Below are 16,674 nucleotides of genomic sequence, written 5' to 3'. Positions count from 1 at the left end.
GGCAACGATTCGAAGATGATTCAGAAATGAAAAAGTGAAGAAATCAAGGTTTCTGAGTGGATTCGCGAGCTAGGTCCATAAGGCCATCCACATATCACCCCATAGATCTAGAAAAGACAGAAAATGCATGAGAGCTGATCTGCGAACCAGATCCATAGGTGAGGTCCACGGATCCTGCGAACAAATGTAGTTTAAGGTCTGTTTGATAACATAAAAAAGTGCTGAATCTGAATTTTTTCAGATATTCAGATGTTTTGAGTGTTTGATAAATGAAAATCTATTTGCTGAACTTGTTAAGCAGTGCTGAACCTGTGTGTATTTTTTTTAGCACAAGAATCCTAACTGAATGCTTAATTCTGATAAGAATCAATAGAATTACTTCAACTATCTTATCTTATCTACTAAATCTACCCTTGTTTGTTAATTATGTTCAAAATTCTTATATAATTAAACAACATAATATTCTCTATCTAATGATTTTTAGTTTCTCTTTTCTCCCTTTTTAATGACTTTCACATCTTCTCCATATTCCTCATATAATATATTTCATCTTTTATATTAATTTGATTTAAAAATAAATATTGTCATTTTCATACCTAACAATTTTAAACTAATTAAATCATAGATTCTATTTCTTTTTGAATGAAAGGATAGGGCAAAATTGTCAAATTAAACTTATTAAGCATTCAGTTATAAATATTTATCAAACAGTATAAATAGGTTTAGCATTAAAATTCAGGCATTCATATATTTTTTTCAGTGCTTAAAATTCAGCAAATTAATTGTTTCAGTATTCAGATTTCAGAATTCATAATTCATAATTCAGATTCAGTTTTATCAAACGAAACCTTATTCACACAACTTTTTGATTGTTTTTCTAAACAAATTTCAATTGCATTCTACAAAAGGAAACATGGAAACTTTTAGAAACAATCTTGGGAATCTCAATGGTCAATTTGTACAACTTTAAGGAAGATTGTTAGAAGCAAATTTCACCAATAAATAGGCCTCTTGTAGATACCAAAATTTTAATTTTATTTAATTCAATTTTAGCTTTATTTTTTTATTATTTATTCTTGTTTTTATTTTTATTTTATTTTAGTTGATTAAGTTTGCAAAATGATAGTTAGTGTTTATTTTTGCTTATTTTAGTAAATTAGGTTCATCATTTTTCTTTTTAAGATATTTTTGCATTAAATTTCGAAAAAAGAAAATTCTTATAAAAATTCCATTCTTTTTTATCTTTTCAATTTTTTCAAAATAAAATAAAATGAATTTTTGCAAGGTAAAATAAAAAAAAGGATGTAACATTTGTTATTTATCCTAAAATTTGTTTTGGGAAACAAAAAATTAAAAAAGGAAAATATGTGGAACACATGTATAATAAATAGGTGGAGGCCATGCAAACTAGTTAAGTGAGATAGATAAGGGTTAGACAAGTGTCCTTATTTTTTATTGACATCACAACACTTGCTAGATTAGGTGGTAGGACACTTGTTGATTTGGGGGATTTTGGAGAAAAAAATGAAAAGGAGAAATAAGAAAAAAGAAGCTACGGGAATCAGGAGGAGAAAAACCAAGCAAGGAAAAAGAAAAAAGAAGGGCTACGGGCTGAACAGAAAAAAGAAACAAGAAAGGAAAAACTAGAGAGGGAGGTTTTGGGAGAGAAAAAAACTGGGCAAGAAAGAAAGCTTGGGGGCGGTGAAGGAAAAGAAAGAAAGGGAGAAACAAGCAAGAGGTTGCAGGGAGAGAGAGGAAAAAACAAGAGAAAAGCAAGAAAGAAAAAACAAGAGGAAGAGCTGCGGGAAAGGGTGAAAAGAGAGGAGATTGGGAGAAAAGGGGGCTGAGGAACAGAAAGGAAAGAACAAGAGAGGATCAGGGAAGAAAGAAAGAAAACAGGGGAGAAACTGGAAAAGGAAAACCGAGGTTGGAAAAAGGAAAACACTGGAAGAGAGGCTTCGGGCAGTAGGAGGAAAGGGGGAAAGAAAAGAAAAGGGAGAAGGAAAAATGGGGTTTAGCGGCTGAAGGAACCTGGGAAGAAACTGAGAGAGGAAAACAGAAGGAAAAAACAGCAAAAAGGGAGGGAAAATCGAGAAAGAAAGGAGAGAGAAAAGTGCAGAAATTTTTTCTGCTAAAAGTTGAGCCAGGGTTGGAGATTTAGGGATCTTCCCGGCCATTTTCTGATCTGATCATAACTTATTTTAGAAAGATTTATTTTGTTGGATAATCTACGGTGTTTGGGGAGGAATCTTTGTGTTACAAGTTTTGGGAAAAAACCACTGCAACGCCCTTGAATCGAAGCCTAAACCTGCTGAAGTCACAGTTCTTGCATCATCTGCGCCAAGCATATCTGCTTGTAGTTGCAGTGCTTGGATTCCTCTCCCCTCAAGCTTACAGCGTCATCTCCATTTCTTAAAGTGTTTAAGGTGATGTAGTTCACTTTACCCTTGCCATTTAAGTTTAAATCTGGGCCAAACTTGTCCGAATCTAGCTTGCATTATTCTCTTCTTTTGCCGCACTTTTCCTACTCATCTTATGGGATGATAGTTCAGATTTTATAGCACAAATTTTGTATTAAATATACCCAAGATTGAATCTTGATGCTTGGACTCCATAATCTTTGTTGTTTTAGTCTGAAAACTTGATGTTTTGCTTGGATTTTGTTACCTGTGTTCGATATGAATCCCATAGCGGCAAAGTTGCAGAAAGCTTCTTCGTGGGCTGCATGAAATATTTCCAAACAATTGCACTTTGACCCCTGGATTGTTACTTCATACTACTATGGCCCATAAAATTGGAAAATTAATCAATTTTGTCCTTTTAAAATGTTATTTTTCTTTGGTATGTTTTAATGTGATTTTTGGACAGATTATTGGTGAATTTTAGGATGAAATTTTAGGTTTAATAATTTTTTATAAGATTTACAATTTTGGTTTGGATTTTAGTAAAATTTTGGGTAATTTTGTTGTTTAATTATAGCAAATGGGTTTTCATTTATTTTTTTGTGAATTTTAGCATTTAGTTTTGGTAGACTTTATTTAGAGCCCTTAATTTTATTTTCCTTTAATTTGACCTCTCAAACTTCTTTAATTGTTTCAGTTAGGTCCTTGCTTGTTTTAATTTCTTAAATATGGGTTGTTTACTTTCATTTAAATACTTTAATTATTCAATTTCATGCTTATTTCCATCGTCTATGAGTATTTGTTAATTAAAGTCGTACCTTAACTATTTTTTTCGTGTTGGAAGGTAAATAAAAGAAATTTCACTTCATTAGGTCACCAATTCAAGGAGGTACACTCTACTCCTTTATTTTGCTTTTACTTGATTCTATGTGCTCCTATGTGACTTTATGTGTGTAATTGCATGTTTTTTGAATGTTTTTATTTATTTATTCTGTTTTATTTATTTATTCACTTTATTTGTTTTTAATTTTGTATATTTGTTTTAATTTAATTTTTGAGGCAATTAAATGCCAAATTGTAATAGTTAGGGGATTCAAGATATGTATTTAGATAGAATATGTAATAGTTAGGTATTTATTTTATCATTTATTTTATTCCTTTCTCCCTTTAGATTGTAGTTAGGGCCCTCAAATGTAATAGTTAGGTCTTTATTTGATTTATTTGCTTTGTGTGTTTTGCATGCTTGTATGTTTACGTATTACTCGCTTTCTTAGGATTTTGCATCTAAATATCATGCTTATGTGCTATGTGTTTTATATGATATTATGTGTTTACTTGCTTTCATTATGTTTTATATAATTTATTTGATTATAATAACTGTATGACGTCACTACACTAGTCCAACGCTAGTTGTGGCCCTTTTTCCCGTTTTCTCGCTAGTCCAACGCCAGTGGGAACTTCTAGACATGGGCTAGTCCAACGCTAGACCCTTAAAGACCATCCACGCGCTAGATCATATTTGTGTGACAATCACTACATTTGCATGCATATTTTTCTATCTTTTGGGATTTTTATCATTTTGCATGGCATTTCCTTTATATGTACATCTCTTATCCCATATTTCCCCTATATATATATATATATATATATCCCTTATCCCCATGTGCAACACATGACATGTAGGTTTGCACTTCCATTAGAACTAGGTTAGATCATTTGCTTGATTAGATAGGAGAAAAACCCCTCAAATATAGGATATGGACGAGTATGGCTTTCTAGCCTTAGCACGCTCGTATTCCCTCTATTAAAGGGAAAATTGAAATCACGAGTGTTAGTTTCCCCCGCACCCATTATGATGCATTCCCTTAGGTCACGTATATTTGTATATTATAATTTTTCTATTTTTTTCAAATCTCATTGTTGCATATTCGTGACCTCTTCTAATAATCACTTTTGAGGGTCGCAATTAATGCGATTTGCACCAATCAAGCTTTGAAAAGACATATTGACCCTTTTGATAGCCATTAGGTCTAGGTTTGCATTCATATAGTAACATCCAAATGTGATAAGTTTTTAGGTTAAATTAAGAAAACTTTTTGACTAAATCACGCAACTATCTCTAGGCTAGGTTGAAAGGGTGCCTTGGATTTTATCCTTACCTTCCCTTTCTTCAAACGTGACTCCCGAGCACTTTTCTCTGATTTTTGAAAACTTAGAGTCGTTTAAAAAGAGTTTTTCTACTTTTTTATTCAAAATTCATTTTGAGTAACTTGGTACACCTTAACTCAATACCAAGTGGCGACTCATATTTTTTATTAAAAACCCTTTTTAAACTATTATTTTGGGTCATAATCGTCGCACTTTTAAGTCCCATTTTAGGCCCTCTTTATTTATTTATTTTCTACAAATCAAAAACTCATTTTCACTCAAAATAAATCAAAATCCATTTTTATAAACCTGTAAACACTTTATTTTTCTTTCAAAAATGGGGTGCGACACCTCTTGTGAACTTGCTTTTATAACTTTGGAAGTTAGGAGAAAAAACTACCAAAAATGGTATTTCACTAGTTATTTATAGTTCTTTAGTTTAGGTTAGATTAGTGTAGTTTCATCCAAATTTTGTATTTGACTGACAGGATAAATATTGGAGTTGAAGATGGAGAGTTGGAACTCATGTGACAAAGATATATCTCCTAACACTTTAATTCTTGTATTTAATTCCTTTGTTAGTTATAATTCAAGTTTGGTGTTTTCTTTGATTTCCTTTATGTTTTGTTAAGTTATACCTAGGGTATGGATGAATTTTCCATGATTGTTGTGTGATATTTTCTTAGTTATTTGATGCTATTACATTGAGCAAGTTATTTAATACTTTTGCTGGCAAAATCATGATTAAGTGGCCATTGATTGTAATTATCTAAAGGTATTGAATTGTCAATAAGAGTTGGGATTCGATACTAGTTCAAGGAAGTATTGAACTAAGGCAGTACACACATGAAGCTAGACGTGCACCTTTGTGGTTTTTTATGAGTAATCTTATAGAATTTAAACAAACTTGTAGCTAGTTTCATAATCACATAAATAAGTATGGATTATTTATAAGTATGGTGGGTACATTGGCGAAAGCGAGTAACACGTACAATAGGTAATTATGCCATAACTTAGCTAAGGCAATCATACCCAATTAATCGGTAGATTCATTTACAAGAGTAGCTCGTAATTCCATGACCCTAGAAACCTTTTATTGTTATTGTTATTTCATTTTACAACATGTTTGTAATATAGATTTAATTTTTCGCACTTGTGATTGTCTAAATAATAAAATAATTTGAATACTAATCAATAATTGATCAATCTTTCCTATGGGATCGATATTCAATCTTTCCTTATATTTGTGTACAACCTGCGCACTTGTAGTAGTGAAAGTTTGAGTCTAAAGTAAAACTTTGCAATAAAAAATCATAAACAAAACATAAATGCCAACTAGGCATGCTACCTATTAACCCATTAATTTGTTTCAATTAGACATACTAGCTACGAGAATGAGAAAATACTAGATTTTTTTATTATTTTTTAAACTTTATTTAGCAAAGAAGGGGTGAAAATTAAGGAGTAGGAATGGGGAATTGGGACTCAGGACCTCGAATTTTTTAGGGCATCAACTTTAACCGCTTGGGCATGGGTCCCTTGAGAACAAAAATAAAAGAAAAAAAATGGATTCTAAGAGGTAAAAAGAGATTTATACGAGAAAATTTCCTATTTTTCATTTGTTGGAGCAAATATTTATCCTAGCTCATCTGTTTCCCATTTTTTATTTATCCAACAAATATTTGTCCTATTAATGCTTGTTTCCCAATTTTTTTTTATTTTTTGAATAAATATTCTAGTGTGTTAAACCACCTGTCTTATGACCCATTGATTTCCTTTTTTTTTTTTCATTCTTTTTCCAATGAATTTTTTTTATTATCCTCAAAAACAAGCATAGTGGATTCCCAGTTAACAGCAGCTAATTCAATTTACTAGTCTAACAAGAAGTTATATCATTCTCACTTTACTCACCTTTGCAAAACTTTTTTTAATTTACTATAGGTGGATCTTACTTTGGATATGTTTGGATACAAATTTTTTTTCAAATATTATTTTATTTGCATCATAAATAGATTGTCCAATTATCTTTGTTTACATTTTAAATATCTTTTATATATCATATACACCACATTACAAAAAAAAATAATATAATAATTATTCTAAATAGTACTCAATCCAAACTTATTTGGAAAAACTTTTTTACTTGCATCACAAACACATTTTTAATTATCTTTTCTTTATCAACTTACTACTTATTTTATTTTACATACATCATATCACAAAAAATACTAAAAAAATTATCCTAAAAAAATTTCAAATATTATTTTGTCCAAATAAACTATTTTTTTCTTAGAAAAAAACCTCTTGATCAATAGTCATTTATAGGAAAATTTGTTTGGGAAGGCTTTGTTTAGGTTGCATTTTTTTGAATTTTTTATAAAATAAAATTATTTTAACAATTTGATATATGAAAGATAAAAAAGTGATTGAAAAATGTATGCATGAAAAAACGTAACAATTTTTCAAAGCAATCCAAACATCAAAACCTTGATATGCATGCCCAAACTTTGTGTCTGTGAGGACATTTACGTCAAGACGTTTCTTTGAAACATTGCAATCCAAAAATCAAAACCTTGACATGCATGCCCAAACTTTCTATCTGTGAGGACATTTACGTCATGACGCATAAGACACGTCAAAAGACTCAAAACGGCTGCTCAAACAGAAAAATGATGGATACGGCTGAGAAGAAATAGTTGATCCATCCCAGCACCTTCACGTGTCTCAAAAGTCAAAAATCCCCAAACCCTATTTTTTCTCTCTCTGGTGCCTGTCTCACAACTCTCCTTGTCTTTGTCCTCTGTCCACTTGGGTTTTAGCTTTCCCCATCTCCTCCTCCTCCTCGTCCTCTCTTCCTACGAGGTTGGATCTGAAAGTTTATTCTTTTTTGATATTGCATTTTCTTGATCTAGTTTATTCAGTTTCTTGCTTGATTGTATGTAATTTTGTTGCTTTTAATTTTATTAATCTGCATCCCTGTTTCCATCTAGGTTAATGGGATAAGATTCTTAAATTTGTGAGTTGGTCTGCATGTAATTATGGAACACAACGAGAATTGGGGCGGTTTTCTGTAATTAATTCAAGAGTTCGTTAGAGTGTTACAAAATTTAATCTTTTTTCCTTTTGCTGGAAAAGGTGGGGGCTGTTTAAACATTCCAAAATCAGAACCTGTTTATTGTTTGCGGTTTTCAAGAAATTCTGAGGTATGGGTAGAAGAACTGTGATGTAATATGATTAGATATGTAAGTTCGTCTTGCTGGTTTGCCACTGGATTGTAATGAGTCATCTTGTTAGTTCATCTTGAAATTGAGAGAGTCAAAATCTTTCACTACCTCTTGTGGCAAGAAGCTGGAGTATTGATTGTTAGGAGGGAAAACTAACTCAGGGACTCGCGTGGTTAAGTCATGGGAAATCGATATGGCTTGTTTTGCCGCTCATTCCTTTGTTTCTCATCTTTGTGCTAGACAGAAATATTTATATCTATGTTTGGAAGTAGAAATATACATACTTGGTGTGCATTGCATTTGGTCACTTTTTACTCCTAGTTATATATATGTGGCAGTTCAAATTCAAAGATTGAGGTTCTGCAAGTTATACTGGTTTTCCAGTTGATTTCTTGATCATTATAACAACCACATATGCGGAGCATAATTCTGCATGTGCTTCATCTTCTTTCTCTTCTACTTGTGCTTGATTGATATGGTGTTAGACTAGCTCATTTCCTTCACTAATTTGGTAAAGTTACATTTCAATCATGTCTGGTGGTGTTCATACACACCATTGTCAACTATTTATTTTTGTCCAGGATTTTTCAAATGACAGAGCCTTCAAAAGTCATTCATGTCCGCAATGTGGGGCATGAGATTTCTGAGGTATGATTTTTAATCTAATGTTACTTGGTACCTATATTGTACATTTTTTTGCCATTTTTGGACCTAAAAGATAGGTTTACATGTTTTCAATTTTTTCTTTAATAAATTATACGCGTTTATATTGATTATGTCTGGTAAGTTCAGGGATTTTGCACCTGCATGCCTCCTAAAAGTTTCTAAACAAGTGGAGTATTGAGTAATTTCCCATAAGATATGACTTAAGATACATTTATAGAACATGGAGCATGTAGCCTATGTGGAAAGAGCTAAATGTTCATTTATATGCTTGTACTATCACGTGACTTCCTGATATTTGATTTTGAAGAATGTTTTACAGTTTTTAAATTCATGTCGGTCTTCTTAAGTTTGTTTTATTCTTTGCTCCATGTTCTATGCATTGAAACCAATACAGAATTTAAGCATAAGTAGAGATTGCTGATTTTGGAACTGATGTTTGTTTAACACATTCGATATGGTTTACTTGGATGTTTCATTGTATTTGGGATTGTAGCCTATAAATTAAAAAGTTGTTGCTTAAATATTCTTCAAGAGCTTCGCCAAGTTTTTGGATCTTTTAAGCTTCTAAACTTTCCTTGTATGAAGTATGATTTTATATTATTGCAAGGTCTAATGTTTTCTGGTTGCAAAATGCTATCACTGTATTTTTAAGTCAAGTACCTTTCCTGTTGGTTAGTGCTGGGCTCGCTAAATTCTGTGGATTCTATTTTATGGCTCTTCTGATTAGTGATTGAATGGTGAAAATTTCTCAGGCTGCATTTGGATCCTTTAGTTTTTCAAAAACTAGTTTTTCAAGGTACTCTAAAAAGTAGTCTAAAATTTTTTTAATATTCAAAAAATATCCCAAAATATATTTTAAAAACTCTACTACTCTTAAATATTCCAAAATATTTTCTAAAAATATCCCAAAATATACTCTAAAAACTCTGCTACAGTAAAATTTTTCAAAAACACCCCCAAGAATAACTAATCCAAATGGAGGGATTATCTTTTTGTAGCAACTGATGGCTGAGGTAACTCTTGGCCTAATCTCTGTCCACCTAATTAGCTTCTCCAACCTGTGAGTCCAAAGAATGCCAATTGACCACAAAGATCCTGTTAAACCTCTTTGGTGTTTTGAGAAAGTAATAATTTATTAAGATGCACCAAGAGGGTACAGCTCAAGATAAACAAGTAGAGAAATGTATAACTTGTAAAATCCTTTCATTTCCAAGTTGATTGGATCCATTCGTATCTGCTTCCCCGAAGTTATGCACTTTAGAAGTGCTTCTTTCTACTCTCCTTTAGTCAGGAATTGGTATGAGGTACAGCTTGCCTTCCAATTTTGAGTCTATTTTATTTTGGGAGTTTGATCCCCAATCCAATCTAAAGAACTCTGATTCAACCATTTCTGTGTCACTAACTGGGGTCTCTCTTCTTATACAATGATGAACCCTATCAAGAAGATCCCTTCCAACGTTGATCAGAGAACTGATTACTAGTCCCCTTCCAACCTTTTTCAGATTATTCTTCTTCAACCCTGTAATTTATACAGTGCCTATACATGATCCTTCGGAGTCAGCTCATTTAATTTAATGTATTCTACAACTTCTTATCAATATTAAGTTTACGCCTGAAGTGCTTCTGAATTGTGGCTTATCGTAAATCAGGATCATTCTTCTGCTGCTGAAAGGAACTTTTAAAGGGAAGAAAGCATGACACTAAAGCACAAGTAATAGGAAATTTAGTCCAGAGAGCTAGTTCATGGGTGATAAGGTCAATCTTTCTGTTGTGCAGGGAATATCTATGTTTGAAAAAAGAAAATTTGTAGGGTTCATGTATCAGATCCTTTATTGTTACTTTTTGGTGAGCTGGAGTTATGATTACAAATTTTATTCCAAGGATATATCTTCTCTGTTCGTATAACAGGATGCTTTGACATTAGTTGTTTCCAGCCTGAACAACTGTCTGCACTTCCGTAGAATGTTTTAAGATAAAAAAAATCTTAAGGTAGCCAATTGTCTCCTCTCCCCAGCTGTTTTCCTAAATTGCAAATTAATGGAATAAATTATTAAAATATATAAGCTGCATTTATGTTTTCTTGTAATGTGACTTTCCTATTGGAAAGAACAAATAAATAAATAAATAAATGATAAGTGTAATGTATCCACTTAGTATCTTGGCCCAATGAAGTGGGAATTCCATACCTTGGTAAATTCATCAAAGTTGTGGTTTTCATTTTCAGACAAAGCTCATCTTCCTAGTAGAATGGTAATTTTCATCACCTGGCATTGGAAAATTATCATTGTACTGGAAAGAAGAGTAATGAAGCCTCTGTTTTGTCTTGCTAATATTTTATTATTTGCCCATACACCGTTGCCCTCCTGGGAAAATCTAGATTGACAATTCTTTGAAATCCTAGAGTTTTTAAATGTTCTTGCTAGTGCTTCTCTTTTGCTGTTATTTAAACCTTGTGGACAGTTTACTTGTTTATCCTCTCCCATTACATACTAAGTCTTTTTTTGTACATGGAAAATTTGTTTTTCTTTATGCTTTACTGGATGGTTGCCTGTTAGCTGGTGTGATTATTATGTTCTGTGCAAGGGTTTAGATTACTAATCATTGGTTTCTGTTGGTTTTATCATGTTCTTGGTAGTGCTGTTATTCTGAAAAATCTGAACATTGTGATTACAGAATGACTTGCTTCAGCTGTTTCAACCATTTGGAGTCATCACCAAACTTGTAATGCTTCGGGCAAAAAATCAGGTAGTTCTTCTTTGAATTGATCTTTGTCTTAAATTTTTCTATAATAGTCTTTTTTGGTTGAAATGAACTGTAATCTTTAAATAGGACTACTAATTCCCATTGCTTCTTCCCATGCAGGCACTTCTTCAAATGCAAGATGTTCCTTCAGCTGTAAATGCTTTACAATTCTACACTAATGTTCAACCAAGTATAAGGTGTCCTTCATGGTTTTCTTTTTGTTATCAAGGCATGGGAGACTGTTGATAATCAATCTTTTAACTGCAAGCTGCAAAGTGAGTGACTGTAATTTTTCCTTGTATTGTTTATTGACCACTAGGGGAAGAAATGTTTATGTCCAGTTTTCATCACATCAAGAACTAACAACCATGGATCAGAATACTCAGGGACGAGGAGACGAGGTTAGTATATGTTAGTAGCAGCATATAATAGAACTTGATTTATGAAGTTTGATTTTGATGTAGTATTTGTGTGAGGAATATAATGAATTGGTTTTTCCTTAAGGTTCTAAATACATGAACATTCTTTGCAAAAAGATGAGAAAATGATGCTGCTGGATAGCATGTATAATCAATACATATATATGTCACTATATTTATGAGAATGGTAGCGATGCTGTGTTTCCGTAATGATTCTCGATATTCCAAAGGTCTACCATCTTGTAATTATAAATCCAATTTCCCTGTGAACATTAAGATATTCACCATCTGAGGCTACTTTGGTTTGTTTTGTAATAAGAATGCTAAGCAAAACCTGGGTGCAGAAAAAGAGTAGAGGAGTTAATGATTTTGGTGTTCTTCTACCTAAAGGTTCTGGGCAGTTTATTAACTGAAGCTGATTTAATTGGTCAAAGCCATTGGGATACACAGGGATGGCCAACTAATAGATGAACTTTCATAGTAGTTGTTTTTTGGAATTGAATGCTGCTAATTTAGGCTTCACTTGTTGACCTCCCTGATTTGAACTTAATAACACATTTGCTTCGACTGGAATTAACGGGATGCAGATAAATTTTTGCTGAACATTCTTACCTGAGATCTTATGGATGATGGTCTCTTAATGTGCCATTGACAGAACTATTCCGTTTCTACTTGAAAAAAATGTAGAAAACAGGCACTAGTGCTTTTTTTTTTTTGTCTTGTCCATTATTGCACCTTTATAATCCTTTCTTAGCATACATCTTTTTTCTTCTATGTTTCTGGATTGATTGAATGAGTAATAATTCTCTTCTTCTGTGTATTATTTTGTCATAAATTTGTCTGCTATAGTTTTCTGCACGCAATATCTTCTGCTGCTTTAGTCTCTCCTTTCTCAGTTTATTCTTCTCTATTCATTCTCTTCTCTTCTCTTCTCTCTGATCTGCCTCTATGCTGGTCTGCTGTCGGGCACCCTGTGGATATACAGCCTAACCGAATTCTCTTAGTTACAATACATCAAATGCTATACCCCATTACTGTGGAAGTGCTGCATCAAGTGTTTTCTCCCCATGGATTTGTAGAGAAGATTGTCACCTTTCAGAAGTCGGCTGGTCAGCACCTTCAAGTTTTCTCCCTCTTTTTTCTCCTTTTTTTCTTATTTTGGTGCTCATTTTGGCATATTAGGATGTATTATTGATCTGTAGCATTTAAGTATCAGAGGCAAGCCTCTTTTAGTTTCAGTGCTGTCTTCATGCTCATGCCAAAAGGCACTATGTATATTTAGGAAGCTTATTGTTCATAGCTTGTCTGTCCTTTCTTTTTTCTTTTTTGGTGAATTGTTTTCTGAATATCTTTATTTTCAAGTTGTTATCAATCTGTTTTGACTCAAAACTTCGGACATTTCTTTTTGTGGATTCTGACTGTGCTGAAAATTTGTAGGCTTCCAGGCTTTGATTCAGTATCAATTACAGCAAAGTGCTGTTTCTGCAAGAAATGCCCTTCAGGTTCTTTGTTTTTTCAGCAGTCCTTTCTGTCTCCTAGTCTGCATCTATAAATGGATGGGTGCTTTCAACTGGTGTACTTGGTATTTTCTTACAGGGTCGAAATATATATGATGGTTGCTGTCAGCTAGACATTCAATTCTCTAAGTATGCTTGAAGTTTCCTTTTAGGAATTCCAGATTTTTAATTAATTAATTAATTATATTTTTGTAATGTTCATTTGATCAATTTTATCTTGCGGATATTTTACTCACATTTCTTCTTTGTTTTTTGTCCTTCCTCTAGCCTGGATGAGTTACAAGTAAACTACAATAATGAACGATCTAGGTAGGATGGTGCATTTTTTTCTCTCTTTTTTCAAATACATAAATCCTCCGTGGGTGAAAGAGAAGGATAAATGTTCCTGTCTATATCACAGTCCTGCAGTATGCAAAGATTGCTGATTCTTCTTTTATCCCTTCTCCCTGACTGTTACTCTTGATTCTACGTAGGGATTTCACAAACCCTTCACTGCCTTCGGAACAGAAGGGTAGATCCTCTCATGTAGGTTGCTTTCATTTCTGATATTACTATTTGAGATTCATAAATTAGAGCTTGTGCTTTCCAATATTTAATATGTAACCACTTCTCCTTTCTTGTGACAGCCTGGATATGGTGACGTAGGAGGTATGTCTTCTTTGCAGGTTGCCAAATTCAGCAGCTAAGTTTTTGTTGAATATTATCGCCGTATTGTACATTTCTGACTGATTTTGCTCTTCTTTGGTGTTTACCAGTTGGATATCCACAGGTGCGTATTTTCCCGTCACTTTTATTGCAGTCAACTGACATTCAGCCATTTTTTGGTGTCGGCTTTGCAATTTTGAGTTTCTGTTGTCAACTCTGATCTGTATGTCTGGTGTCAAATTCACTTTTGCTGTTGGATTTGGTTCATAGCATCTATGAGGTTTTGGGAATGATTAGTAGGCAACTAAAATGACAAGAAAAGGGATTTTGTTTAAACACCTTTTGGGTCAATTTTGTTGCCCTAGGCTCTCAGATATTCATTTGATCCTAGAGTTTGATTTTAGTATAAAAGGAGCACATAGATAGATCATGTAACCTATGCCTCTCTCCTTCAATGAACTGGATCTTTAATGCAGGAGGCAGCTCTTTGAAAACCGATCCACTAAATGAAGAGTGATTTTTGTATTTTATATCTTCTTCCAAGCCAAGCCCTATATAGAGCATGCTGAGATGCTGGATGAAGAAATGCGATGAACTTTAAAACTTTTGGTTCTTTTTAAGCTCTTTCCACTGCTTTGCTTGCCCTAGTTGTTGTCCATCTAGGAGCAGAATAGATTGCCAAACAGTTTTTAAAATTATAAATTAGTCTTGTTTTGAAAGATCTTTTGACCGACTGGGTAGTCAGGGTATTGTATGTGCACATTAGCTTTTGTTAGTGTGGATTCTTAATCTTTTAAAAGACGGCAATAATATGGAAGATGCTTCTGAAATGCAGATGGCCAGTGCTGCTGCAATTGCGGCTGCCTTTGGAGGTGGTTTACCTCCTGGAATTAGTGGGACGAATGATAGGTGCACTGTTCTTGTTTCTAATTTGAATCCAGAAGTAAGTCTTCACCTCTCATATTGGTTTCTCATCTATCATTCTTGTGTTCTCTTGGGTTCTTCATAGAGCCAAAACTTTGTTTTGATGGCATCGCCTTTCTTGCTTCCCAAAATTCACATTTGTATGCCTCTGGTGCAGAGCATTGATGAGGACAAGCTGTTTAACCTGTTCTCCATTTATGGAAATATTGTGAGAATCAAACTTCTGCGGAATAAACCTGATCATGCTCTTGTACAGATGGGGGATGGTTTTCAGGCTGAATTGGCTGTGCACTTTTTGAAGGTCTTTCAGTCTTTTGGAACCTTTATCTTAGTTTCTAGTTTCAGCTTTGATTGCCTAATTTAAACATATTATACAATCTACCGGGATAGGCCAAATTCTGAAGTTCCTGAACTGGATAAATCCACTGTTTTCACAAATTCTTCTGGTCCATTCTTTTTATTTTTACTTTCTGCATTGCCGTATCAATTATACAAATGAAGTGGTTGGGGAAAAGTACATCGTTACATCCTATGAAGTTCCTTCTAGAACTAATATCCATTTATGTCAAAATAGTATATGAAAAGATAATGACATAATAGATTTTGAATGGAAGCGGAGGCAAGTCATAGACAAGCGTGTGAATTATCTCTCTACTGTCCAGAAAGAATGGGATCGTAACTTCTCAGGGATGGGACTATTCCCAACTCTGCGTCATTTCTCATTTGGGCTTTTCTCACCAACCTTTTGCTTCTCCTCATTCTCCTCTGAGGATGGAGTCCTTTGGCATGTCTGTCTTGTATGAGGAAGGGGCAATTTACTGAAATATCTTTTGGAGTCACTTTTGAGAAATGTTTACAAATATTCTCTGCGGCTTGAGTCGCACTTGTATTGAAATCCCAGATTGTTTAATGCTTTAATATGTTGCATTTTTAACGTATTCTTTACCAGCATGTTGTCCTCAAGTCAGATGTCTTTGAATGGACCTCTGTTTATTTTGTGTTGCATATGGGATCATTTGTATGATTTTCAGAAAATAATGCATATTTGGACCAACATTTTGTGAAGTTGCTAGTTGTCTGCAGAGTATTTCTTAATTAGTGAATGTTTTGTGGTGCAGGGAGCTAAGCTTTTTGGGAAGCGCTTGGAGGTTAATTTTTCAAAGCATCCAAACATCACAACTGGTGCTGATACGCACGAGTATTCTAATTCAAACCTTAACCGGTTTAACCGAAATGCTGCAAAAAATTACCGGTACTGTTGCTCCCCAACAAAGATGATACACCTGTCCACCCTCCCTCAGGAGGTAACTGAGGAGGAAATCGTGGCCCACTTGGAGGAGCACGGAACTATAGTTAATTCTAAGCTCTTCGAAATGAATGGAAAGAAGCAAGCTCTTGTGCTATTTGAAAATGAGGAACAAGCCACTGAAGCCCTCGTGTGCAAGCATGCAACATCTCTTGGTGGTTCAACCATTCGGATTTCATTTTCTCAGTTACAGAGCATATGAGTATTTGCTGGCTTGCATCCACAAGAAATGGGGTTGTGGAGTGAAAATCAATCTTCCAGTAACTGATTTGAACAGTCGTCCTGTAACTTTAGTTTGATTTACTGAATACTTTGATTTTTTTTTTCTTACCTATAAATGCTTGTACCATCACTGTCATTTTCTTTTATTAACAAAGGTTGGGAACTTCGGAGTGTTACGAGTTTTGTAGGAATAGAAGAGCGGAGGCCTCCTTTGTTTTCTGAGAGAGAGGTTCTTTGCTGCCTTGTAAATATCCTGAAGGTTAATGTGGGCATTATGCTATGTTGCTATGTTCTCTTTTTTTTCCACAAACGTTAGATATCATTTTATATATAAACCTGATACTACAAGGGCTTAATTACAAAAGGTGGCATCAACCCTCCAATCATTGTTGGTTGCTTCTATTAGCAAAGTTGGGAAGTTGTTTTTCCAATCAATGTCATTAACTAGCTTTGTTGCAA

The 16,674-nt window shown here is 33.8% G+C and overlaps 1 protein-coding gene across 1 annotated transcript; it reads left to right on the top strand.

The window, feature by feature from the left end:
- The first annotated feature begins 7,239 nt into the window (after positions 1-7,239).
- Positions 7,240-16,378, top strand: LOC113695932 (polypyrimidine tract-binding protein homolog 3-like). The gene is made up of 15 exons (XM_027215159.2): positions 7,240-7,412; positions 8,356-8,422; positions 11,114-11,185; positions 11,303-11,379; positions 11,502-11,583; positions 12,587-12,710; positions 13,039-13,103; positions 13,198-13,247; positions 13,386-13,427; positions 13,592-13,643; positions 13,745-13,766; positions 13,874-13,887; positions 14,599-14,706; positions 14,845-14,988; positions 15,806-16,378. The coding sequence occupies exons 2-15, from the start codon at positions 8,366-8,368 to the stop codon at positions 16,193-16,195; spliced, it is 1,299 nt and encodes a 432-aa protein (XP_027070960.1). The 5' UTR covers positions 7,240-7,412; positions 8,356-8,365; the 3' UTR covers positions 16,196-16,378.
- Positions 16,379-16,674: the final 296 nt, after the last annotated feature.

The sequence above is a fragment of the Coffea arabica genome, chromosome 6e (assembly GCF_036785885.1).
Source record: "Coffea arabica cultivar ET-39 chromosome 6e, Coffea Arabica ET-39 HiFi, whole genome shotgun sequence".
Classification (NCBI taxonomy): Eukaryota; Viridiplantae; Streptophyta; class Magnoliopsida; order Gentianales; family Rubiaceae; genus Coffea; species Coffea arabica.
This window is presented reverse-complemented; position numbering and strand designations above follow the sequence as displayed.